Source organism: Cherax quadricarinatus, chromosome 58 (genome assembly GCF_038502225.1).
Source record: "Cherax quadricarinatus isolate ZL_2023a chromosome 58, ASM3850222v1, whole genome shotgun sequence".
Taxonomy (NCBI): Eukaryota; Metazoa; Arthropoda; class Malacostraca; order Decapoda; family Parastacidae; genus Cherax; species Cherax quadricarinatus.
The window spans coordinates 9,415,516-9,441,923 of record NC_091349.1 but is presented as its reverse complement, the minus strand read 5'-3'; the positions used below and the strand labels follow the sequence as shown (position 1 = coordinate 9,441,923).

General features: G+C 39.3%; 1 protein-coding gene across 1 annotated transcript in view; it reads right to left on the bottom strand.

Annotated features, from left to right (window-relative positions):
* LOC128698083 (carboxylic ester hydrolase) overlaps positions 1–26,408 on the bottom strand; it is a 52,600-nt gene that overhangs the window by 15,447 nt on the left and 10,745 nt on the right. The window contains exons 2-6 of the mRNA XM_070097591.1: positions 8,731–9,082; positions 5,790–5,945; positions 3,709–3,856; positions 2,949–3,134; positions 2,033–2,223 (exon numbers count right to left, since the gene is read on the bottom strand). Coding sequence (XP_069953692.1) covers positions 2,033–2,223; positions 2,949–3,134; positions 3,709–3,856; positions 5,790–5,945; positions 8,731–9,081 — 1,032 coding nt within the window. The 5' untranslated portion in view covers position 9,082. The remainder of the gene's footprint in view (positions 1–2,032; positions 2,224–2,948; positions 3,135–3,708; positions 3,857–5,789; positions 5,946–8,730; positions 9,083–26,408) is intronic.

Genomic DNA, 26,408 nt, shown 5'->3' with positions numbered 1-26,408 from the left:
TGTCAAGACTGGACTGAACACATCGACTCAGGGCTGAGGGACTGATTACTTCAAACTCCTCATCTTCCACCTTTTTCTGCACTGGACTGAAGAAGCCACTGTGTGGCGAAACGTTTCCAGAATAAGTGTCTCATTTATAATTAACAGGAATGCCTGTTAATTATAAACGAGAATGTCAGTTTCCTGAAATAAATTGCAATATTAATTTCTGTGTGATGATTGGAAAATGCTTCTTATCTGCTTTGATTTTTTACCCCTAAATCTCCTTTCTAATAGAAAGTTCAAACTGGTTTTGGGTTTTGTAGATGCCAATTTGACAACTGTATTTAGCAAATTGGGAATGCCTCATCGTATAGTTTTCATTCTTCATTTATTCTTTTGTTCTAAAACAATTGTGTGATATCAAATTTATCCTATTGAAATACTGCAGTAACGAATTGGGATGTCAAGATGAAAAACAAATGAATGTACCTTCAGAGGGATAGGTCTCTTGTATAGGGTGTGGTACTAGGGGTTAGGATTATGAGATGAGGGAGGGGGGGTTCTCTTTCTCGGATCACGATGGGACTGAAACACTTCTGCTTGACGACGCGCTTAGAGTTTCTGACAATGGCTTCTCAAAATCTAACTTGTAAATTTCACTTTCTATACATATAACTTTCGTTCCAAAACTCAATTGCCGATATACAAAGCTCAGTAGAGCTATTACTAAGTGAAATCTTTTCACAAAATTAATAATAACTATTAACCATCTCTTACTTAAAGAATAATCCTTTGAGTGATGAAGAACACTTACTCTTCCCCGGCGCTGTATGACCCTGGTGGTTTAGCGCTTACTTTTGATTATAATTATAACTTGCTCTTCCTCATATAATAACTCTCGCAGTTTTTACCAATAAAATATATTTATTTGAATGGTACAACCCTCGCCCATAAAATGCAAAAAAAAAAAAAATAATATTTCTTGAACACACACTACATTTACAGATGCTATAAAATACGAAACTTACAAACTATAATTCTTGCAAAATACAATTTTTTTTAAATATATGTACAGTGTGCACCTCTTACATATTCTAATTCTTATTAACAGAGTTCAGGCTTCTTTCAAAGCGCAGCAATTTTTAAAATAACAAGACTAACTCATAACACACAGATACTTCTTGAAAATTTCTCCCGTATACTCTACATCACTACCTGTCCCCAAACTTCTGTCAGCATTATTTTTACGTGTCAGTTAAGCATGTCATGCTGCAACAGTGCAGAACACGGCATATTACTATGTCCTATCCCACCGCTGCCACCAGTTTTGTGATTCTTCAGGGTAAGCACACTGGCTCTAAGAGGTTTGTTGGGGGACAAAATCACAGTTGTAAAGCTAGGGATGAGTGAGTTTCTAGTGCGTGTAAAGCTAATTAATATTGTTTTAGGTGGTTAGGCAATATTCGTCAGGAAACAGGACAGGTGTTTCCTGACACGGGTCTTAGTCATGTAATGACCCGTCATTGAAGCTTGAGAGTATCTGACTGAGGCCTTCCGCTGGCTTACCGGTTTACCCCTTAAATAATATCCTTTTACTATGTTAATATCTTTATAAAGTTTCAATCATCAATTTCTTAAAACTTCCTGTAAACTTTTTTCCCTTTGATTACGTTAGGTTTATTTAGGGTACGTTAGATAGGATCAGGTAACATAAACCAATGCACATATATATTTAAATACACATAAGCAAATTTAAAAATGTTTGTCAAACGTCTGGCAATGAGTTGGATGAGAAAACCCAGGAAACATTCAAATTTGTACGATAATCTCCCGTGCTGCAAGTGATATTCATAACAGGCTGCTGTAGCCTGGTCACTCTGAAAGTGAACTCCTACAAAGTAATTACTCTCAAAGTATAGTTTACTAACAAAGTTTAGTATACTCACAAAAAGTTTACTCTTATAGTTTACTCACAGAGTATTTTTCAGATTCAAAATGTAGCACACTCAACAAGTAGTATTAAGCTACTCACAAAGAATAGTTTACTCACAATGTAACTGGGCAGAGTCAAGACCAGCTCTTCCGCCCTGGCCTCCTGCAGACACTGCAACAACTCGTAGGAATCCCACTGATGACATCCTACCACAGCAGCAGTGTGGTAAGCAACAGCCCTGTGAGCGTCTCCTAGTGCCCGTGGGGATATAGCCGAACCAGACTGAAGGATTGCTCGAGCGAACAGTCCTGTGGGAGGATGGAAAGATCTCTGATCAGCTGCTTTTGATAACTGAAATTGTATGTGAACTTCAGTCCTGTGTAGTCTTTTGTCGGGGTGCCTGTCTCCACTAGTCCAACAAGTCCATACCCCAGTAGGGGTATACGCAATCCTTTGCACCAATTGCGACAATATATACGTAGCGGAAACTTCCAGAGATCTCCACAAATCCATTTTTGAATGACGGTGCACTACCGGACTTGACGTCATGGATAACGCCTGTTTTACACCGAAACTCCTCCAACCACTCTGATTAATTACAAATGCGCACCACTTGTTGTTAAGGAAGAGTATCTTAGAATAAGCACTCATTACCATATCTAAAAAAATTTAACAAGAAATTACTCTGCAATGTAGCTAAGAGTCTCGCAAGGACGCTTCTGGAGGGACTTCCCACTTAGCAACAGCTCAAATGAACTCGGCATAGAACTGCTGACCCAGGACAGGCAGATCCTACACCCACCATTTGTCTCGCACCTAATCTGACTTTCTGCCTCACTGCACACACCTATATATGCTCAACCTCCCTCTCCGGGTTCATCTGTTTGTGACTTGAGACAGCTCACTGCACAGACAAATAGACATCAATAAAGACTCACCTTATATTGAATTTATGTCTCTTTTTACCAATGTAATCCTTTGACTGACCCAGGCTGGGTATGGGGTGCATTATAAAGCTACCACGCTAACTCACCATCAGTCTTGGGAGAGAGTACTTGAAAGTGGACACAGCCACCTCCAGCACTTTCCCCGAAGATAGTGATCTTCTCAGGGTCACCTCCAAACTGACGCACGTTGACCTTTACCCAGCGAAGGGCCAGTGCCTGGTCCTTCAGCCCCTGGTTCCCAGGCATCACCTCGTCCTCGGTGGAGAGGAAGCCTGAAGAGAAACGAAAAAGTCACATAAATGATCTTAAAGGATGACACATAAGGAGATAAAGATCGTCAAAAGTGTAAAGCCTATAGGATGCACAGCATTTTGTCACAATACCATAGCTGGAACACTTAGCTATTAACTCACAATACACAGACACAACTTTAGACCATTATGAATCAAGACAGCAATGATAATGATTCACAACAGAGAGAAATGTTATCTAAAATTTCTTAAAACTGTGGATTAATGTGAAATGATTTCCCTGTATATCAAGCTATAACATCTCTTATTTAACCTTAATTATCAAGTAAAGAATGCTACTGTCAAGTAAGTTTAAAATTTTACACTAGTTTTGGGGGCACACACGTGTTATGGCCACACATACATAGTACTTTATATAACATTTTCTCTAAATAACCCAATAAAATCAAACATTGTGGTATACGTATTTCAATTGGGGTTTTATTTCAGGAATTTTCAAGTAACCACTAGCACAAAATGCTAGGTTTTCAGGCCTTACAGATCTTGTGGATATACTTACATATAAAGTACAAAATGCCAAGAGGTTAGGACTTACCAAGAACGCCCAGTCTGTACTGCAGAGTGATCAGAACGATGTCTTCGTTAAGCAGGACGTGAGGAGGGTACAGACTGCTGCTGTCACCAAAGTAAGCACCGCCGTGGATGTACACGAGTACTGGCAATCCTGCCTCTGTCTGGTTCGGCTATCAAGAGACGAGGGTGAAGGTCGGAGGGATACTCATACATCTACCACGCCCAACTAACACCATACATGTAATTTTCACTCACCACTATAAATCAAACATACATCCTTCACAACTCACGTCAACACTGCGACAGTCATACAGCTCACTCCTAGATCCCCGCAACTCACTCTCATATTTCTAAAACTTATTCCCTCTTACAGCACACCCACATCCCTACAACTCGCTTCATCAATTGTCTTAATTCACACCCAAATGCCTTTGTATTATTCCCGCTTTTACAAAACTCATTTCTACATTTCAACACCCCCGGCAATTCTTGAAAACACCTTCCTTACTTAAAAACAGAAAAGATGTGTGTATGGGGGGGGGGGGTTCATTTTTGAAATATAACATAAACGAGGGTCTTCCTTTTTTCTAAGAACCTTGTTTGGAGCTGTTTATTTTTGTGGCTTGGTCCCAGGCCGGGCCTCCAGCAGCAAAACTTTTCAAAATACGTTACATGTAAAGACCGGAACATCTGTTACTATACCCTATCCTAATACTGCCAACCATAGTACTTAGACTAATTCAAGTGAATAGAGACTTCTATTCTCGCCGTTGCCCAGCGATGAGAGTAGCGACTCTCATTGCTGAGGTCCAGGTAATAAACCCTGGACATTAACATCAGTAGCGGATTCAAAATTTGTCCATGGAGTTCTATATATTTAATAAATCTTAAGGTAACTTAATAATTATCATCTTATTATATTAAACTATAGTCTTTACACTGAAATGGATGCATCTTTAACTTATTTTGGAGATAATATATCATAGGACTTGAGAATTATTATTATTATTATTATTATTATTATTATTATTATTATTATGCGAGTAAATTACCTGCAGCTGGCTTACAGGGCATTACCTGAATTATTACCTGCAAGTAATTTAGGTGAGGTAAGTGGGACTTAAGTCACAGCAGATTGCCTAACTGTATCTCCCTCGATGCCCACTCCCTTCCAATCTCACAAAAAGCTACACCTGACATTAACTTAATAATTACACTACTAAACATTAATTCCAATAATGGTAAATTATAAAATAATTTTGACTGTATATGATTAGGCATGCTGGGTACACGAAAGAAATTGGTATTAACACTTACCATTTAAATACTGGAAAACACTTAATGCTGATGGAACACACCCTAACCTTATCCTAGAAGCTAAAATTTACGATAGCCAACGCAAAAACTACTGTACTTGATGGGCATGCGTCACTTAGCTGAGGTGTGCTGCTGGGAGAATTGGTGCCCTCTATTTTCCCGTCCTGGTTGCCGAATACTATTTATGCCAATTCTTTAGCAGGGGACATCAACACGAGTTCCTATTACAAATTCAGACCGTAAACCCTCAATTAACCATCGAGAACGCCTGATTACATTGCACAATTCAGTCCAATGTTCACGCATTAAATTCAATATGGCGTCTCTCCTCTGCGGCGTCACTCCCTCGAAATTTCTCGAAGGGTCCAAATAGCATTACATTTTAATACGCAATTATTATATTATTCATTTACATGTTCTACATTTAGGAAATTATGTAAAAAAAATCCACAAAACTCACTGGATGGTACATTTCATTAATAATACTGGTGGCTGACACGTCCTGAACGTTACTACTTAACGTTCACCTCAACCTTAATCTACGGAAATGCACTTATATGCTTATTAATGAAATTTGTACATAATACTTAAAGCCAACATGGAAAATACAGGCAACAATACCTGTGATATATGAGGATAAGTGAATTACCAGGAACTTCTAACATCTCTCCATCCCATGAAATAGTCTGAGTAAAAATAAATACTTTGTTAGAAAACTGACCTAATTAATCAAGAGAGAACCTGATATTTTTTTTAGGAAAGGCATTACTCAGTAAAGGTACTCACCTTACTAGAGAAAACATTGAGGTAAAGACAGTCCTCGTGGCCAACCAGTTCAGTCCCCCCGCTGATAAGGGAAAGAAACTGGATCTGGATGCATGGAGTAGGATACTCTCGTTTTCCCACTCTCACTCCCTCCCAGGGATCAGCCTCCACTGGATCCTAAAATGTATACATACATATATATGCATACATATAAATATATATAAAGTGTAAGTATACCTTTTATTATTGCCGGTACCCATACACAGATCAATAGGTAAAAAAAATGCCGAAAATCTAATAAATATATAAATTTTACTCATTAGAACAATATTTTAAGTCTTTAACAGGAAGAAAGTGTCCAATAATGTTTTCTTTCGGTGGCAGCGTTGGTACACTATTACCGTTAACTTTATTTTTTAATAATAATAATAATAATAATAATAATAATAATAATAATAATAATAATAATAATAATAATTACCGTTAACCGTAGACCTTGGAATTTGATTTATACATAGCCTTCGCTGTTGATGTTAGTAATGTCAGAACTGCACTCTGAGGCTACTTCCTTTATTGGGTTTAATGCCTGTCGACTGCATGAGGATTATTAAGGCTGAATGTTACCTGTCCACCACCAGTCAAGAATACTTCAATCCCTAAAATAGGGATGAAAACAAGCACTGTGTATATACACAAACACCTCTCTGTGTATATACACAGATAAGTAACTGGATGTATATATAGCAAAAGATACACGCCTCTTGGTTTATATACCGTTGACATGTAGACATAACTGACCTCACAATTTTAAATCTTTATTTTTGCACAGAGAACCTTCACGGCGCGCATAACGGAGATAAAACACCTCAATTACTGGGAGCGCTTGAAGTTCCTGAACCTGTACTCCCTGGAACGCAGGCGGGAGAGATACATGATTATATACACCTGGAAAATTCTAGAGAGACTAGTACCTGCAAACTTGCACACGAAAATCACTCACAACGAAAGCAAATTCTCCTTTGTATGACTGATGAAGCCACTGTGTGGCGAAACGTTTCCTCAATAAAGATACCCAAGAGTTGCACATGTGTCTAATTTATCAAAACCTCAATTACTGGGAGCGCTTGAAGTTCCTGAACCTGTACTCCCTGGAACGCAGGCGGGAGAGATACATGATTATATACACCTGGAAAATTCTAGAGGGACTAGTACCGAACTTGCAGACGACGCAACATCTCCCCAATTAAAAGCAGGGGTGTCACTAGCACGTTAAGAGACAATACAATAAGTGTCAGGGGCCCGAGACTGTTCAACTGCCTCCCAGCATACATAAGGGGGATTACCAATAGACCCCTGGCTGTCTTCAAGCAGGCACTGGACAAGCACCTAAAGTCGGTACCTGACCAGCCGGGCTGTGGCTCGTACGCTGGATTGCGTGCAGCCAGCAGTAACAGCCTGATTGATCAGGCCCTGATCCATCATGAGAACTGATCACAGACCGGGCCGCGGGGGCGCTGACCCCCAGAACTCTCTCCAGGTAAACTCCAGGCAATATATGAAAACTAAACTAAAATACATGTGTGCCACACTCCTCCAAATACTACTGACTACTGAGTCACAGAATGAAACTGTAATGTAGATTGTTGGAAACATAAACACATATGCAGTTTAATGTGATCCTTTATTGACAACGTTTCGCCCACACAGTGGGCTTTTTCAAGTCACAAACAGATCTACCTGGGGTGGAAGGTACGTGAGTATTTATAGTCAGGTTCAGAATGTTGAGGTCACGTATTCACATATCTTCCACCCCAGGTAGATCTGTTTGTGACTTGAAAAAGCCCACTGTGTGGGCGAAACGTTGTCAATAAAGGATCACATTAAACTGCATATGTGTTTATGTTTCCATTGTGTCGGTATTTTATACCATTTATTTTCAATGTAGATTGTTCTTCCTTTAGCTCATGTTAGCGGCACTCCTACCAGTTCCTCCACTTTGTGGGGAAGTGGACAGTTGCTGAAAAATTTCACTGGCTGAGCTTCTGTGACAGACAAAATATACTGTCTTTTGAAACCTTTTTTTTTTTCTTTCAAGACAGACTGGACCTACATCCCTAGCCTATCATTCGTCAGTGAAATTCACCGAAGGGGGTTCTAGCCTCACTCTTTCATGCTGGAGCTGAAATGTTGTGGAAGTTTTGACAACAAAACTATATCCTAATAAGCTTTAGCTGGAGAGAAAGCGATTACATGGTCATTCAAAACTGCATGATCAGAACCTAACACTGCCACACTCACAAAATAAAAATATAACACCTGATTAAATTAATTCACGACTACCAAATTCAAAAACAATTAATCACACTAAGATGAAATAACTACCAGACTCAAGAATAATTACAATTATACTAAGATAAAATAGTCTGTGTATAGTAAAAATCTAAGAAATTTACAGTGCTAGAACGGAAGCTTCAAAGTTTCCCCGGGGTTCCTGATGGTATCCCTAGGAATAAGATCAGCAAATTTTTATTTAAAAGGCTGAAACTGTGGATGAAATGGTTAAAAATGTCACAGCATTATCTACACAGAAAAGATAAATATCACTTGAAGGCATGTAACTGGTTGAGGTATGCCTGACTTACCTTCAGTTTACAGAATCAGTGTTAATTCTTGTGAACTGAGAATCAAAGACCCACGTCCAGCAGAGACCTGCACAGTTTATTGGTCATCTGCACTGCCTATGAAGTGCATATTATGTTCTCTATACATAAACCTAGGTAGCTTTAACTGTTACAACGGTTTACACTTTGATGTGCAGATTATATAGTGTTCTACGCAAAACTAAACGTTGTCACAGTAGGATCTTGTCATTGTACGATGTAATATAGCTAAAGATGTGATGTTTTCACCTTATATTAAAGGAAATCACCATCCTACCTTGCGGAGACTTTGTGATACTGACCTTGAAGCGAAGCTTCCCCAGCGGAGGTTTGGCGTAGGGAATGTTGTAGTAGGAGTAGAAGTTCCTGCTCTTGGTGGATGTCTCCTGTACCCCGGTCACCCATCCAAGTTGTGTCCACACCAGCGAGTCTCCAGAACCATCAGTAGTGGAAGAACAGGAGGGTGGAGAGGTAGAGGAGAGAGAGGAAGGAGCAACAGTGGAAGGTAGATACTGTGGACGAGAGAAGGAAGCAGAAAACCAGGAAGGAGAGGTGGGCGAGCGAGGGGAACTGGGTGTAGTGTCCCCTTCCCCGTCTTCTGCAGTACTGACAGCTACCACCATCACAACCACCATCACTACACACCTTAACATCCTGTTTAGAAAAGTTTATCTTGATAACTTACTGTACAACTGATGGTCATCCTCACTACAAAATTATTCAACAACTTTACTGTGGTAAATTTTGATAATTTTCCTGTAATTTGTGGTAATTGATAGGAAAATAATGTTTATGTAACAGTGTTGATATGTATCTTGAATGTGGCTTAAAACGTGTTAAGTCATACGAGAACCTATATTCTCTACACTTTCCTGATTTATTGTAATCTATTAATATGTAATCAGTGTAATTTAGAGGGATGTAAATAACGTGATTAAAAGTATCTAAGACATGAATCGTAGCAATGGTTTCAAGCTGGAAAAATTTAGGTTCAGGATATAGGAAAGCACTGGTTTAGCAATAGTTGTGGATGAGTGGATTATATTATAATCATAAGGGAGCGCTAAACCCATAGGAATTTACAGTGCCTGTGGGGAAAAGGGGGTGATGGAAAGTATTCAGACTCAATGCAGGGAACTGGAGCACAGATCCAGCGCCTGACTCCTGGGACGTCATTCAGCACCTGATTCCTGGGATGTCACTCAGCGCCTGACTCCTGGGACGTCACTCAGCACCTGACTCTTGGGCCTGGATGCACTCTATGAGACTTAACTTTATTGATAAGAGACAAATGGTACACCGACACTTTGGAAAAAAGACTAATGTAGTATCCTGCAATCCTTTATCGACAACGTTAACACGCACACACACGGTACTGTACTGGACTACGTATCCATGGAACATTTTGAAGCTGAGCGATTTTTCTGTTATTCCCTCCTCCGTCACCTGTCTCCGTTATGTTAGCGATAATCTCATCGTAACTCCTAGATGATTCAACTCCCCTTTACTCCAACACAAGCTGAACCTGGCCGAGCATTCTATCCAATTACCGCTCGATTAAGTCGACAATACTCTTTCTTCCCTTGATGTTCTTGTGGATGTGGCATGCGAAGAGTACGTTACAACTTATTCCATATGTCACACGCCCATTTTACATAAGAACATAAGAAGGTAGGAACACTGCAGAAGGCCTACCTAAAGCTACTCAAGAAATAACTCCCGTACCCAATGACACCAATCTAACCCAGCCCCTCCCACTCATATATTTGTCCAGTCTCTTCTTAAAGCTACCCAAGGTCCTAGCCTCTATCACCCCACTGGGAAGACTGTTCCACGCATCTACAACTCTGTTAGAAAACCAGTACTTACCTAAGTCCTTTCTAAATCTAAATTTATCCAACTTAAATCCATTATTTCTGGTTCTTACCTGGTTCGACACCCTCAGTACTTTATTAATATCTCCCTTGTTTATGCCTGTCATCCACTTATACACTTCAATGATATCTCCCCTCATTCTACGTCTCTCCAGAGAGTGGAGATTTAAGGCTTTAAGTCTATCTTCATACGGGAGGTTCCTTACACAGTAAATCATTTTAGTCATTCTTCTCTGTATGTTCTCTAATGAGTCTATGTCCATCCTGTAGTAAGGGGACCAAAACTGAGCAGCATAATCCAAATGAGGCCTCACTAGTGATGTATAGAGCTGCAAAATGTGGTGACGTGTACTTAGCTCTGTGAAGACCTGTTTGTGTGCTCTCTGTGAATCTGAACCATGATGCCCTCTCTTGAGCAGCTTTACCAGCAGCTGAGAGAAGAGCTCAGAGTTGCTAAACTGGAGATACGGCGATTGACGGAGGAGAAACAAGAGGATTCGTAGTAATCCTCCTGTTGTGAGTCCCCAGGTTAAGAGGGGAGCTTGGTCAGTGGCTGGGCAACATGGAACCAAGCTGAAGATTAAGAAAACGGTTGGAGAGGCAGAAACAACGAGAAACCAGAAGACTGCCGTGGAAACTTCCAACTCATTCTCGGTGCTACCTGACGAATGTGAGTGTTCTACTGGGAATGCCACAACGAGCACCAAGGAAGCATTGGCAGACGTGAGTGAGACATCCCTAGAAACCCCAACGAAGACCATCGAGAACGTCATGACGAATTCTACAAGTGGTGTAATGCTACCTGGCGAATGTGAGTCGACTACTCGGAGCATCACTACGGACGACGCCAAGGAAGGTAAAAACATTGTTGTTGTTGGGGATAGCCAGATTAGGTACATGGATAGGGCATTCTGTTTGAAGGATAGGAGTAGGAGGCAGAGAGTGTGTTTTCCTGGGGCTGGGATGAAGGATATTGTTAGCCGTCTGGATGACATCATGAGAGGTAATGGGAGCAATCCTATTATCTGTCTCAGTGCTGGAGGCAACGATGTTGGCAGACGTAGGAGTGAGGACCTGATTAGCAGGTATAGGTCAGCAATAGAGATAATTAGGAAGAAGGGTGGGAAACCTGTCATATGTGGCATTTTGCCAAGGAGAGGAGTTGGAAATGAATGGTTGTCCAGGGCAATTGGTGTCAATTGCTGGCTGGACAAATACTGTAAGGAAAATGCGGTAACATTCATTGACAACTGGGACCTCTTCTATGGCAGAAATGACATGTATGCCAGGGATGGGGTTCACTTGTCTAGGTCTGGGGTGGGAGCACTGGCCAACGCAGTGGAGGGAGCTGTTAAGTCTTTAAACTAGGAATAGTTAGTGGTATGGGTTTTGGCAGGAAAACTGTGAAGTCGCAGTGTAGTAACATGAGTACTAGGAGAACTAGTAATAAGCAAAATGAGGAGGATATTGGAAAGCCAGTGACATTAATTGATAATGACAGTAATAGGTTTAGTAGAAAAACAGAAATGAGCAGGAAGGGTAAAGAGAAAGGAGAGTCTTTCAATGTTTATTATGCTAATAGCCGTAGTGCTAGGAATGAGATGGACGAGTTGAGATTAGTCGCTAGTGCAGGTAACACTGATGTATTTGCCTTAACTGAGACGTGGTTTAATTCAAAAAGTCGGGACATGCCTGCGGAATGTCACATTCAGGGTTTTAAATTGTTCCAAGTAGATAGAAGTATCGGGAAGGGGGGTGGGGTGGCATTGTATGTCCGAGATCGCTTGAACTGTTGCATAAAAACGGGTATTAAGTCTGAAGTAACACATACAGAGTCTGTTTGGATAGAATTTTCAGAGGGGCATGAAAAATTAATTTTAGGTGTGATATACCGTCCCCCAAATTTAGATAGGGACCAGGGGAGACTACTATGGGAGGAAATTGTTAGGGCCACAAGGCACGATAATGTAGTAATTCTAGGAGACTTTAACTTTAGTCATATTGATTGGAATTTCTTGACTGGGAATTTAGAATCATATGATTTCATAGAAGTAGTTCAGGATTGTTTTTTGAAGCAGTTTGTGACAGAACCTACAAGAGGTAATAACCTGCTTGACTTAGTTCTGGCAAACAATGAATCCCTAACAGTTCAAGATAAGAGAGCAGCGTCTTCCAAGCTCCGTACTTTTCTCCAACTACCAGAGCTACCAATGCTCCTATGATGACCTAGTTACAAGCAAAACTCCACTACCCAACGTAGCACCCAGAATGACCAAAGATTACCAACAGTGAAACCTACAAATCGAAAAAATAGAGATCAAAGGAAGACTGCAAACAAACCGAAAGCAACACCCCGCTGCCAGCCGAACAACGTAACCCTAAGCTTTGTATACTACAACTTCTTCTTAACTTCAACAATTCCTGTAGTATTATGAGGCGCAACCTAAGAGGAAACAGCACCAAGGCCAGCAAGAAAACACCGAAAAATCAACTATTCAACAAGTGTAGCCAGGAGGACGCCGGCCCAGCAACCACCCCACTCACCACCACTCAAGGCCACACCACAACAATAACAACAAACATGGCTGCCACCAGCCCATCCTCCCCTCTCTTCCCCGGATTCAACCTACCAAGTAGTCTCTCAGGTATGACCAACGATCCAGATACCCTAAAGTCATGCATCTCCAACTTAGTTATTGAAAATATGAATCTTCGAGAGACGCTAGCAAAACAAGACACCAGGATGACACAACTCGAAAACAAAATCCTCAGTCTTGAACAAAAGTTATCAACACCAGGAATGACTAACTGTGACAAGACCATCCAAGCAGTCATAGATAGCCATACCCAACAAATAATATCTCTTAATACAAAGGTTGAAGAAGCAGTAAAAGAATGGAAGAACAACTTAGATAACCAGTTCAGTGACTACTTTGCTCTCCAAGAAGATAAAACTGAACAAGATAAACTATCGGACGCAGTAATAGTTAACAGTCCACTTTTTCCCAGTGATATGAACCAAACAAACAGTAAAGAAATTACTCTGCAGATCATAAAGGACCAAACAAGTGTTATTGTACCAGAGTCAGAAATAAAAGAAGCCAGGTTACTAGGATCCCATGGTAGAAAAAGTGTTATGCTTAGATTCCACTCACATGACAGGAAAAAAGACTTAATTATTGCATCTATTAAAGTAAAGAAAGAGGTATATATAAACGAGTGTCTTACCAAAAAACGTCAGAACCTCCTGTATAGAGTCAGAAAACTTAAGCGAGAGAATAATGACACAATACACCAATGCTTCACACGGGATGGGAAAATTCTAGTTAGGAAAACAAATGTAGGTCAACTGTACACAATCACGAACGAGAATGATCTATCACGATTTCTCAGGGATACCAATCTTACAGAGAATAACTAAACAATGTCCAACTAAAAAGCCTACGTAGTGTAGTGTACGTTTTGCTCCATTATTGTTCAAATTTCATTGTACAATCTCTTAGTAATTAAATAATCAACTACCTCATTTTGTGATTTTACTAGTAAGCATAAGTCACCTTATGTGATTTTGTTATTTACTATTGTTCGCTTAAACATTAGCTGAATTGATACTTTCTCTGTCCATATTACTACCTCATATTTTTTTAAATACTATCAATTGATATTACTTACTAAAATTAATAAATATCATTTTTACTAAAATTTCAATTTACTCTTAACATTTTTGACATTTAATAACCATTACTTGTCTAATTACCTTTACCTGTTTTAATACCACATTTACTATCCTAGATTACTCTTAATTACCTTGTACTGCCATATAACCTCAAGTATAACTACCAGTGCAATATTGAATGAAATAAACATTACTTTTTCACTTTTTTGTAATCATTATTACTTACTAAAATTTTATTAAACACCATATTTACTACCAGTCAATTTTACTTTTGTACATTAAACATTATTTTATACTTCCCATAACATTTTGTAGCCAAATTTTCAAGTTTTTATATTCAACCCCAACCTTTATATTATCCCTTGTACCTGTGTACCTGTCTACCCTCTTACTATCATATTATAATCAAGACATTACCATTGTTATTTTTTTACTATTATTCTTTTGGTACTTTAATTGTGAATTTTATTTTGTCAATTTAAATCTAGGTATAATCTTGATCTTGTCAACAACCTATACCAGACTCTAGTGCAATTGCAAGTACCATTTCAAATTGTATTTTTATATTATAAGTTTATATTATAATTCCTACCATCTGTCCATTTAACTTTGCTTACCATTACTTAATTTTAGTCCCTTATATATTTTCTCCTTTATTTTAGCTTTATATAACTATCCTAGTTTATATATTCACAATTGTTAAAATAATCAAGGTGCTATTCTTAGGTGCTAAAGTAGAATAAGTTCACAATTTTGCCATTATATTCCAAAGCTCATTTTTTTGATTACCACTTTATTGTTCACCACAACCTATATTAGTCCCTTTTATATTATAATTTTATACTATAATTCTAACTTTAAAAAATTACCTTTATAGTACTACCTACTATCATATTCCCAAGCTCCACTATTTGATCATCACTTTATTTGTATTAGTCCCTTAGCTCATTATTTTACATTTGTTAAATAATCCAGGTGCTATTTTTTAGCTTAAGACTATTTACTTTGTTTTATACTTAATTCAAACTATAGATTCACTACAAATCTTATGATTACAAGCATTGATCCTGATACCAACCTCTTATTTAATGACTTAAATGAATCAAACAGTTACTGTAATTACTACACTGCAGAACAATCAAAGGCACTTCTCAGTGCCAACAACAACATAACTATCTTTAACTACAATATCAGATCTTTAAGCAAGCATTACGATGACCTCATAGCATTACTAAATTCCTTACATGCCAATATGTCCATCATTACACTAACTGAAACCTGGCTAAAGCCTGATAGTACAGATGTCTATGCCATTCCTGGTTACACAGCCATACACAACTGTAGGCCAGACCAACAAGGGGGTGGCACAGCCATATACTACTCAGACCAACTAGAATGTATCACTAATACTTGCACAAGGGATGAACATGGGGAATATATAATAGCTAAATTCAAATCCAAAGTACCTACAAAAACCTCTCACATTGATAAACATCTACAGAGTTCCACAGTCAAACATTAGCCAATTTAGTCAAAATCTAGGAAGTATGATAACTGATGCACGCATGAACAAAGATCACTTACTACTCTCAGGTGACTTCAATATAAATCTCCTGCAAGACCAGGACCCACACGTTACTGAATTCACAAACACAATGAGTAACTGTATGTTACTACCAACAGTAACAAAACCTACAAGAGTTACAGAGACTAGTGTTTCCCTACTTGACCACATCTGGACCAACACCATATCCCCTTTAAAATCAGGCATAATTACAGATAATACCACAGACCACTACCCTACTTTCCTCATAACAACTCTTGGTAAACTACCCCAAGACACTACTAAAGTCACCTTCAGACTTCACAATGAGGCAGCCATTAATAACTTCACAACAGCAATAGCAAACATTGATTGGCACACTGAGCTAGAAACCTATACAGATATTGACGAATGTATTAATAATTTTCTAAAAAAAACCCAATACCTCTATAACAAGCACTGCCCTAAAAAAACTAAACAGATGACAGCAAAGAGACTGAACAGTCCCTGGCTAACACCCAGCATTCTCAAATCCATAAATACAAAACACCAATATGAAAAACAGTACAGAATGGGTCACATAACCAGAGACCAAACAAAACGTTACTCGTCAATCCTAACCAGCCTGATAAGAAGGGCAAAAAAATTGTATTATGAGAACAGATTATCCAACTTACGAGGTGATATAAAAAAGACCTGGAAAACCCTATCAGAAATTCTGGGAACAAAAAAGATATCACGAAATAGCGAAATAAAATTAGCAAAAACAGATGAACCCCAACTCCCACCAACAGAAACAGCAAACAGACTCAATGATTTCTTCTCCACTATAGGACAAAACCTTGCCAATAAAATCCCAAGCTCAGATACCCCACCAAATGACTACCTCACCGGCAACTACCCGAACACACTGTTCCTAGCTCCGACTAACCCATACGAAGTCTCCCTTATTATCAACGCACTAAAAAACAAGGCAGGAGATTTAAATACCTTACCACCCCTTATATACAAAAAAGTGTCACAAGTGCTATCACCAATCATTGCAACACTCTTTAACAAATCCATTGAATCCTCCACCTTCCCTACAGTACTCAAAATAGCAAGGGTCACCCCGATCCACAAAGGAGGAGACCAAACAGAGTTGAATAACTATAGGCCAATATCCAACTTACACCCTCTCTCAAAAATCTTCGAAAAATTAATTCATAAACGAATCTACTCCTACCTTATCTCCCAAAACATACTCAACCCCTGCCAATTTGGATTCAGGCCTAATAAAAATACTAATGATGCTATTATACACATGCTAGAACATATATACACTGCAATAGAGAAAAAAGAAGTCCCACTGGGGATCTTCATTGACTTACGTAAAGCTTTTGATACAGTTGACCATGACTTGCTCCACGTAAAATTGTCACACTATGGTATAAGAGGGCACTCCCTCAACTACCTCAAGTCTTACCTCAGCAACAGAAGCCAATATGTGTACGCAAATGGGGCAAACTCTTCTGCACAACCAATTACAGTTGGTGTCCCACAGGGAAGTGTCCTTGGCCCTCTTCTCTTTCTCCTATACATAAATGACCTTCCAAATGCTTCGCAATTACTCAAACCCACACTATTTGCAGATGACACTACATACGTCTTCTCTCACCCGAGCCCAGTCACGCTAGCCAATACTGTAAATACCGAATTACAGAAAATATCTACCTGGATGAGGACTAACAAACTTACACTAAACATTGACAAAACCTACTTCATTCAGTTTGGTAACAGAGCTACAGATGTCCCTCTTAACATAATGATAAATGGATCACCTATCACAAAACTAACAGAGGGAAAATTCTTAGGAATCCACCTTGATAATAGACTCAAATTTCATACACATATACATCAAATTTCTAAGAAAATTTCCAAGACTGTAGGCATACTATCGAAGATACGGTACTATGTTCCACAGTCAGCCCTCCTGGCCCTATATCACTCTCTTATTTACCCCTATCTCACCTATGGAATTTGTGCATGGGGCTCAACAACAATTAACCATCTCAGACCACTAATTACCCAACAAAAGGCTGCAGTTAGAATGATAACAAATTCTCACTACAGGCAGCACACTCCACCAATATTCAATACACTAAACCTACTCACCATACAAAACATCCATACTTATTACTGCACCTATTACATACATAGAACACTTAACTCTGATATTAACCCTCCCCTCAAACATCTCCTTGCCAACCTCAACAGAACACATGACCATAACACAAGGCACAGATCACTCTTTGATGTTCCTCGTGTCCATCTCACACTATGCAAAAACTCAATGCACATAAAAGGCCCTAAAATCTGGAATTCATTACCTGTAAATATAAAAGAAACACTACCTGTTTATAAATTCAAGTCTCTTCTCAAAGATTACTTACTCACCCAAAACCAAATAAATACTGAATAACTGAACATTATAAATTGTATATCTTAAATGTTTCTCACAATTATATCACATAAATGTTAAACCTAAAACCCAATCTAACTTTATTATTTTTTAAATACACTACCTAACAGAATCACTACCTAACTGAATGCAACCATATGACCTGTCTTTGTAATACTCACTTGTGCTTTATAGTTATCTGTTTACATTAATGTTTTATCACTGATTTCATCATTGCTTAGTAGCAGCGCTGTATAGTCCTTGTGGCTTAGCGCTTCTTTTTGATTATAATAATAATAATAATCATTGCTTAGTTAATCTTAAGTTAATTTTAAGCCAGCCCGTAATGCTATGCATAGTATAAGTGGCTTTGGCATACTGCTCTTATCTGTATTTTTTTTGTACCTCTGTATGTGTGCACAAATTGGAAATAAAAAAAAAAAAAAAAAAGACACATATGCAACAGTTAGGTATCTTTATTTCGAAACGTTTCGCCTACACAGTAGGCTTCTTCAGTCGAGTACAGAAAAGTTGATAGAAGCAGAAGATACTTGAAGACGATGTAATCAGTCCATCACCCTTAAAGTTTTGAGGTGGTCAGTCCCTCAGTCTGGAGAAGAGCATTGTTCCATAGTCTGAAACAATATGGAGTTGAAGTGACAGGATGGAGCCTTTTATAGCGCCAGGAGGTGAGACGTAGGTAGGAGAGGTAAGAACTTTGGTTGAGGGTCAGGTCCCTCTCAAATCCAGCCGTTCTCACTAGTAGAGGTTGTCGAAGTTGATTGCAGGTCTGTACCAAGATACCCTTGTGTTGAGTGGTGACCTGTACTTTGAGTGCTGACCTGTACTTAACTCTGTGAAGAAGTGTCTTGTTTGCTCCCGTGGACTGAACCAAGATGCCCTCCATCGAGCAACTTTACCAGCAACTTAAGGAAGAATTGAGGGCAGCGAAGATGGAGATACGGCGATTGACCGAGGAAAACAAGAGGATTCGTAGTAGTCCTCCTGTTTCGAGTCCTCAGGTCAAGAAGGGATCGTGGTCAGTGGCTGGACAGCAGGGGACGACGAAGTTGACGATCAAGAAGACGAATGGAAAGCCAGAAACGATGAAGAAGAAAGAGACTGCTGTGGAAACTCCCGTGGAAACCTCCAACGCATTCTCGGTGCTACCCGACGAATGTGAGTCTACTACTGGGATCGTCACGACGAACGACAACAAGGAAGGTAAGAATATTGTTGTTGTTGGGGATAGCCAGGTTAGATACATGGATAGGGCATTCTGCTTGAAGGACAGGAGTAGGAGACAAAGGGTATGCTTTCCTGGGGCTGGGATGGAGGACATTGTTAGCCGGCTTGACAACATCATGAACGGTAATGGGATCAATCCTATTATTTGCCTCAGTGCTGGAGGCAATGATGTAGGCAAGCGTAGAAGTGAGGATTTAGTTAGAAAGTTCAGGACAGCTATAGACATGATTAGGAAGAAGGGGGGGCGCCCTGTTATATGTGGCATTTTGCCAAGAAGAGGTGTTGGTAATGAATGGTTGTCCAGAGCAATTGGTATTAATTGTTGGCTGGATAAACACTGTAAGGATAATGCAGTACCATTCATTGACAACTGGGACAACTTCTATGGCCGAAATGACATGTATGCCAGGGATGGGGTTCACTTATCCAGGGCAGGTGTGGGTTTTCTTGCTAACTCAGTTGAGGGGGTTGTTAGGACTTTAAACTAGGATTAGTTAGAGGTATGGGTTTAGAAATGATTAATAATGAGTATGGATATATTGACTTATGCTCTGATATTAAGAATCTTAATAGTAACTGTCATGGAGTAACTCTGGGTAATGATAATTTCAGAAATTGTGTAAAAACAAAGATGAATAGGAAAAATGTGCAGAAGAAAAAACATATGATGGTATTTTATGCTAACAGTCGAAGTGCAAGAAATAAAATTAATGAACTACGTTTGGTAGCATGTGCTGGGAACTTTGATATCATTGCATTAACTGAAACGTGGTATGATTTAAAGAGTCGGGATATGACTGCTGAGTGTAATATTCAGGGATTTAAGTTATTCAATGTGGATAGATGTAATGGGAAGGGGGGAGGAGTTGCATTGTATGTTCGAGAAAATATTAATTGTTGCATAAAAAAAGGTATAAAAATAGATGGAGCAGTAACAGAGTCTGTTTGGGTAGAGTTCGTGGAGGGTCAAGAAAAACTAATTCTAGGTGTAATATACCGACCTCCAGGCTTGGATCACGATAGAGGGAGACTTCTTTGGGACGAAATTGTTAGGGCTTCTGGACACAGTAACGTAGTCATAGTAGGGGACTTTAACTTTAGCCAAATTGACTGGAATTCTTTGACAGGTAATCTAGAGTCCAGTGACTTCATGGAAACAGTTCAGGACTGTTTTCTGAAACAGAGTGTAACTGAACCTACCAGGGGTAATAATTTGCTAGACCTAGTCTTGTCAAATAAGGAAACACTCGTGAATAATCTGGAGATCACTGAAGAGCTTGGCGCAAGTGATCACAAATCCATCACCTTTAGCATTAATTGGGAATGCAAGAATAATGATAATACAGTAAAAATCCCCGATTTTCGTTCTGCCGATTATAATGGACTTAGGGAACATCTGTCTAATCTTGATTGGGGTTATCTAGCTAATGATTTTATTGACGATAATCATACTTATGAATATGAAGGGATCTGCTTTTATGATTGTTTTCTTAATAATGTACACAGTGCCCAGAGTATATACATTCCCCAGAGAGAAATTAGGTCTAATAATAACGATCCCAAATGGGTTAACAGGAGGCTAAAGCATCTATTAGGGGAGAAAAGGGGAATTTATAGGCGCATCAGAAGAGGAGAGGTTAACCTTACTGACCAATATGTTCAGCTTAAAAGAGAAGTAAAAAAGGCGATTAGAAAGGCTAAACGTGACTATGAAATTAGAGTTGCTAATGAATCAAAGACTAATCCAAAGGGGTTCTTTCAAGTGTATAGGACGAAGGTGAAGGAAAAAGTAGGACCTCTGAAATCTGGGAATGGACAGCTGACGGATAATGAACTGGAAATGTGTTCCTTATTTAATGACTATTTTTTGTCAGTTTTTACACAGGAAGATGTAAATGAGATTCCAGTAATTAACAATTATTTAGTTCCTGATGAATTTAAGTTAACTAATATTACTGTCACGAGGGACATGGTTATTAAACAGATAGACAAACTGAAACAAAATAAGTCCCCGGGACCCGATGAGTTGTTTTCAAGGGTACTTAAGGAATGCAAGATGGAGCTTAGTCAGCCATTAACGAGTGTATTCAATGCGTCCATCCTTACCAGTGTTGTGCCAGAGATGTGGAAGATGGCTAATGTGGTTCCTATATTCAAATCAGGGGATAAGTCCACTCCTTCAAATTACCGTCCAATAAGCCTGACATCTATAGTGGGCAAGTTATTAGAATCAATTATAGCTGACATTATCAGAAGTCACCTTGAAGAGCATAACTTGATAAATGAATCTCAGCATGGATTCACGAGAGGTCGTTCCTGCCTGACAAACTTACTGACGTTCTTCAATAGAACATTTGAGGCAGTTGACAGTGATAAGGAATATGATATTGTTTATTTGGATTTTAGTAAAGCCTTCGACAGAGTACCTCACAAGAGACTCTTAAGAAAAGTGGCAGCTCATGGTATAGGAGGTAAAGTTCTAGCATGGATTGAGGCATGGCTTACCAATAGAAAGCAGAGAGTTACCATTAATGGAGTGAAATCTGAATGGGGATTAGTCACTAGTGGCGTTCCACAAGGATCAGTTTTAGGCCCTCTCTTGTTCATAATTTACATTAATGACCTTGATGAAGGGATTACTAGTGACATGAGTAAGTTTGCTGATGATACAAAGATAGGCCGTATAATTCACTCTGAGGAGGATATCAATGAACTCCAGGACGATTTGAACAAATTAATGTCTTGGTCTGAGAAATGGCAGATGAAGTTTAATGTGGATAAGTGTAAGGTACTTGCCCTTGGTAATGAAAATAACCCTCGAAGCTATAATCTAGGTGAAGTAGAGCTTGGTCATACAGAATGTGAAAAAGACTTGGGAGTCATGGTAAGCAGAAATCTAAAGCCAAGACAGCAGTGCCTCAGTGTGCGCAACAAGGCCAACAGATTACTTGGATTTATCTCAAGAAGTATAAGTAACAGAAGTCCAAAAGTTATTTTACAGCTCTATACATCACTAGTGAGGCCTCATTTAGATTATGCTGCTCAGTTTTGGTCCCCTTACTACAGGATGGACATAGACTCATTAGAGAACATACAGAGAAGAATGACTAAAATGATTTACTGTGTAAGGAACCTCCCGTATGAAGATAGACTTAAAGCCTTAAATCTCCACTCTCTGGAGAGGCGTAGAATGAGGGGAGATATCATTGAAGTGTATAAGTGGATGACGGGCATAAACAAGGGAGACATTAATAAAGTACTGAGGGTGTCGAACCAGGTAAGAACCAGGAATAATGGATTTAAGTTGGATAAATTTAGATTTAGAAAGGACATAGGTAAGTACTGGTTTTCTAACAGAGTTGTAGATGCGTGGAACAGTCTTCCCAGTGGGGTGATAGAGGCTAGGACCTTGGGTAGCTTTAAGAAGAGACTGGACAAATATATGAGTGGGAGGGGCTGGGTTTGATTGGTGTTGGGGGGTGCGGGAGTTGTTTCTTGAGTAGCTTTAGGTAGATGTCGTTTTGATAAGGACCTGCCTCGTATGGGCCAGTAGGCCTTCTGCAGTGTTCCTACATTCTTATGTTCTTATGTTATGGCCCATACTAGGCAGGTCCTTTACAATTCATCCCACTAACAAACATTTGACCAACCCAATTTTCAATGCTACCCAAGAAATAAGCTCTGATGTGCAAGTCCCACTCAAATCCAACCCCTCCCACTCATGTACTTATCCAACCTAAATTTGAAACTACCCAAAGTCCTAGCCTCAATAACCCAACTAGGTAGACTGTTCCACTCATCAACTACCCTATTTCCAAACCAATACTTTCCTATGTCCTTTCTAAATCTAAACTTATCTAATTTAAATCCATTACTGCGGGTTCTCTCTTGGAGAGATATCCTCAAGACCTTGTTAATATCCCCTTTATTAATACCTATCTTCCACTTATACACTTCGATCAGGTCTCCCCTCATTCTTCGTCTAACAAGTGAATGTAACTTAAGAGTCTTCAATCTTTCTTCATAAGGAAGATTTCTAATGCTATGTATTAATTTAGTCATCCTACGCTGAATGTTTTCTAACGAATTTATGTCCATTCTGTAATATGGAGACCAGAATTGAGCTGCATAATCTAGGTGAGGCCTTACTAATGATGTATAAAGCTGCAGTATGACCTCTGGACTTCTGTTGCTTACACTTCTTGATATAAATCCCAGTAATCTATTTGCCTTATTACGTACGCTTAGGCATTGCTGTCTTGGTTTAAGGTTGCTGCTTACCATAACCCCCAAGTCCTTTTCGCAATCTGTATGGCTAAGTTCTACATTATTTAACTTATAAGTGCTAGGGTTATGGACACTCCCGAGCTTCAGAACCTTGCATTTATCTACATTGAACTGCATCTGCCACTTTTCTGACCAAGAGTAGAGTTTGTCTAAATCCTCCTGAAGTTCCCTAACATCTACGTTTGAATCAATTATCCTACCTATCTTCGTGTCATCGGCGAATTTGCTCATATCACTAGTAATTCCTTCATCAAGATCATTGATATATATTATAAACAACAACGGGCCCAAGACTGATCCCTGTGGAACGCCACTTGTTACTGATCCCCACTCGGATTTAACCCCATTTATGGACACTCTCTGCTTCCTGTCTGTGAGCCATGATTCGATCCACGAGAGCACCCTTCCCCCAATGCCATGAGCTGCTACTTTCTTCAACAGTCTTTGGTGCGGAACTCTATCAAATGCCTTACTAAAATCTAAGTAAATAATATCAAATTCTTTATCGTGGTCAACAGCCTCAAAAGCTTTACTGAAGAAAGTTAATAAATTAGTTAGACAAGACCGGCCTCTTGTGAATCCATGCTGAGTATCATTAATCAAGCTATGCTTATCGAGATGGCTTCTTATAATCTCAGCTATAATTGACTCTAGTAATTTGCCTACAATTGAGGTCAGGCTTATTGGGCGGTAATTTGACGGTAACGACTTGTCCCCTGTTTTAAAAATAGGAATTACATTAGCCATCTTCCACATATCAGACACTACACCTGTTTGAAGAGATAAATTAAAAATATTAGTTAATGGTTCACAGACTTCCATTTTGCATTCCTTTAGAACCCTTGAAAAAACCTCATCAGGACCCGGTGACTTATTTTGCTTCAGTCGGTCTATCTGCTTCACAACCATTTCACTAGTGACTGTGATGTTACATAATTTATCTTCTTCTGATCCACTATAAAAATTAATTACCGGAATATTATTAGTGTCTTCCTGTGTAAAAACCGAGAGAAAATAATTATTTAAAATCGAGCACATTTCATTCTCTTTGTCAGTAAGATGCCCATAGTTATTTTTAAGGGGACCTATCTTATCTCTGACTTTTGTTCTATATACCTGGAAAAAACTTTTTGGGTTAGTTTTAGAATCCCTAGCAACTTTAATTTCATAGTCCCTTTTAGCTTTTCTTATCCCCTTTTTAATGTCCCTCTTAATGTCAATATACTGATTCATAAGATGACCCTCGCCTCTTTTGATACGCCTATAAATTCCTTTCTTATGCCCTAGTAGATATTTCAGCCTATTATTCATCCATTTTGGGTCATTTCTATTTGATCTAATTTCCTTATAAGGGATAAACGTTCTTTGAGCAGCATGTATTGTGTTCAGAAAACTGTCATATTGATAGCTCTCTTCGTTACCCCAGTCAACAGATGATAAGTGTTCTCTAAGCCCATCGTAATCTGCTAAGCGAAAATCTGGGACTGTTACTGAGTTATCCCTACTATCATACTTCCATTCAATTCTAAATGTAATTGATTTGTGGTCGCTAGCACCCAGTTCCTCTGAAACTTCTAAATTATTAACAAGGGATTCATTGTTTGCCAGAACTAAGTCAAGCAGGTTATTACCCCTTGTAGGTTCTGTCACAAACTGCTTCAAAAAACAATCCTGAACTACTTCTAAGAAATCGTATGATTCTAAATTCCCAGTCAAGAAATTCCAATCAATATGACTAAAGTTAAAGTCTCCTAGAATTACTACATTATCGTGCCTTGTGGCCCTAACAATTTCCTCCCATAGTAGTCTCCCCTGGTCCCTATCTAAATTTGGGGGACGGTATATCACACCTAAAATTAATTTTTCATGCCCCTCTGAAAATTCTATCCAAACAGACTCTGTATGTGTTACTTCAGACTTAATACCCGTTTTTATGCAACAGTTCAAGCGATCTCGGACATACAATGCCACCCCACCCCCCTTCCCGATACTTCTATCTACTTGGAACAATTTAAAACCCTGAATGTGACATTCTGCAGGCATGTCCCGACTTTTTGAATTAAACCACGTCTCAGTAATGGCAAATACATCTATGTTACCTGCACTAGCAACTAGTCTCAACTCGTCCATCTTATTCCTAGCACTGCGACTATTTGTGTAATAAATATTTAATGACCCTCCTATCTCTTTACCCTTCCTGCTCCTTTCTGTTATTCCACTAAACCTATTACTGTCCTTGTCAATTAGTGCCACTGGCTTTCCAATATCCACCTCATTTTGCCTATTACTAGTTCTCCTAGTACTCATGTTACTACCCTGCGACTTCACAGTTTTCCCGCCAAAACCCATACCACTAACTATTCCTAGTTTAAAGACCTAACAGCTCCCTCCACTGCGTTGGCCAGTGCTCCCACCCCACACCTAGACAAGTGAACCCCATCCCTGGCATACATGTCATTTCTGCCATAGAAGAGGTCCCAGTTGTCAATGAATGTTACCGCATTTTCCTTACAGTATTTGTCCAGCCAGCAATTGACACCAATTGCTCTGGACAACCATTCATTTCCAACTCCTCTCCTTGGCAAAATGCCACATATGACAGGTTTCCCACCCTTCTTCCTAATTATCTCTATTGCTGACCTATACCTGCTAATCAGGTCCTCACTCCTACGTCTGCCAACATCGTTGCCTCCAGCACTGAGACAGATAATAGGATTGCTCCCATTACCTCTCATGATGTCATCCAGACGGCTAACAATATCCTTCATCCCAGCCCCAGGAAAACACACTCTCTGCCTCCTACTCCTATCCTTCAAACAGAATGCCCTATCCATGTACCTAATCTGGCTATCCCCAACAACAACAATGTTTTTACCTTCCTTGGCGTCGTCCGTAGTGATGCTCCGAGTAGT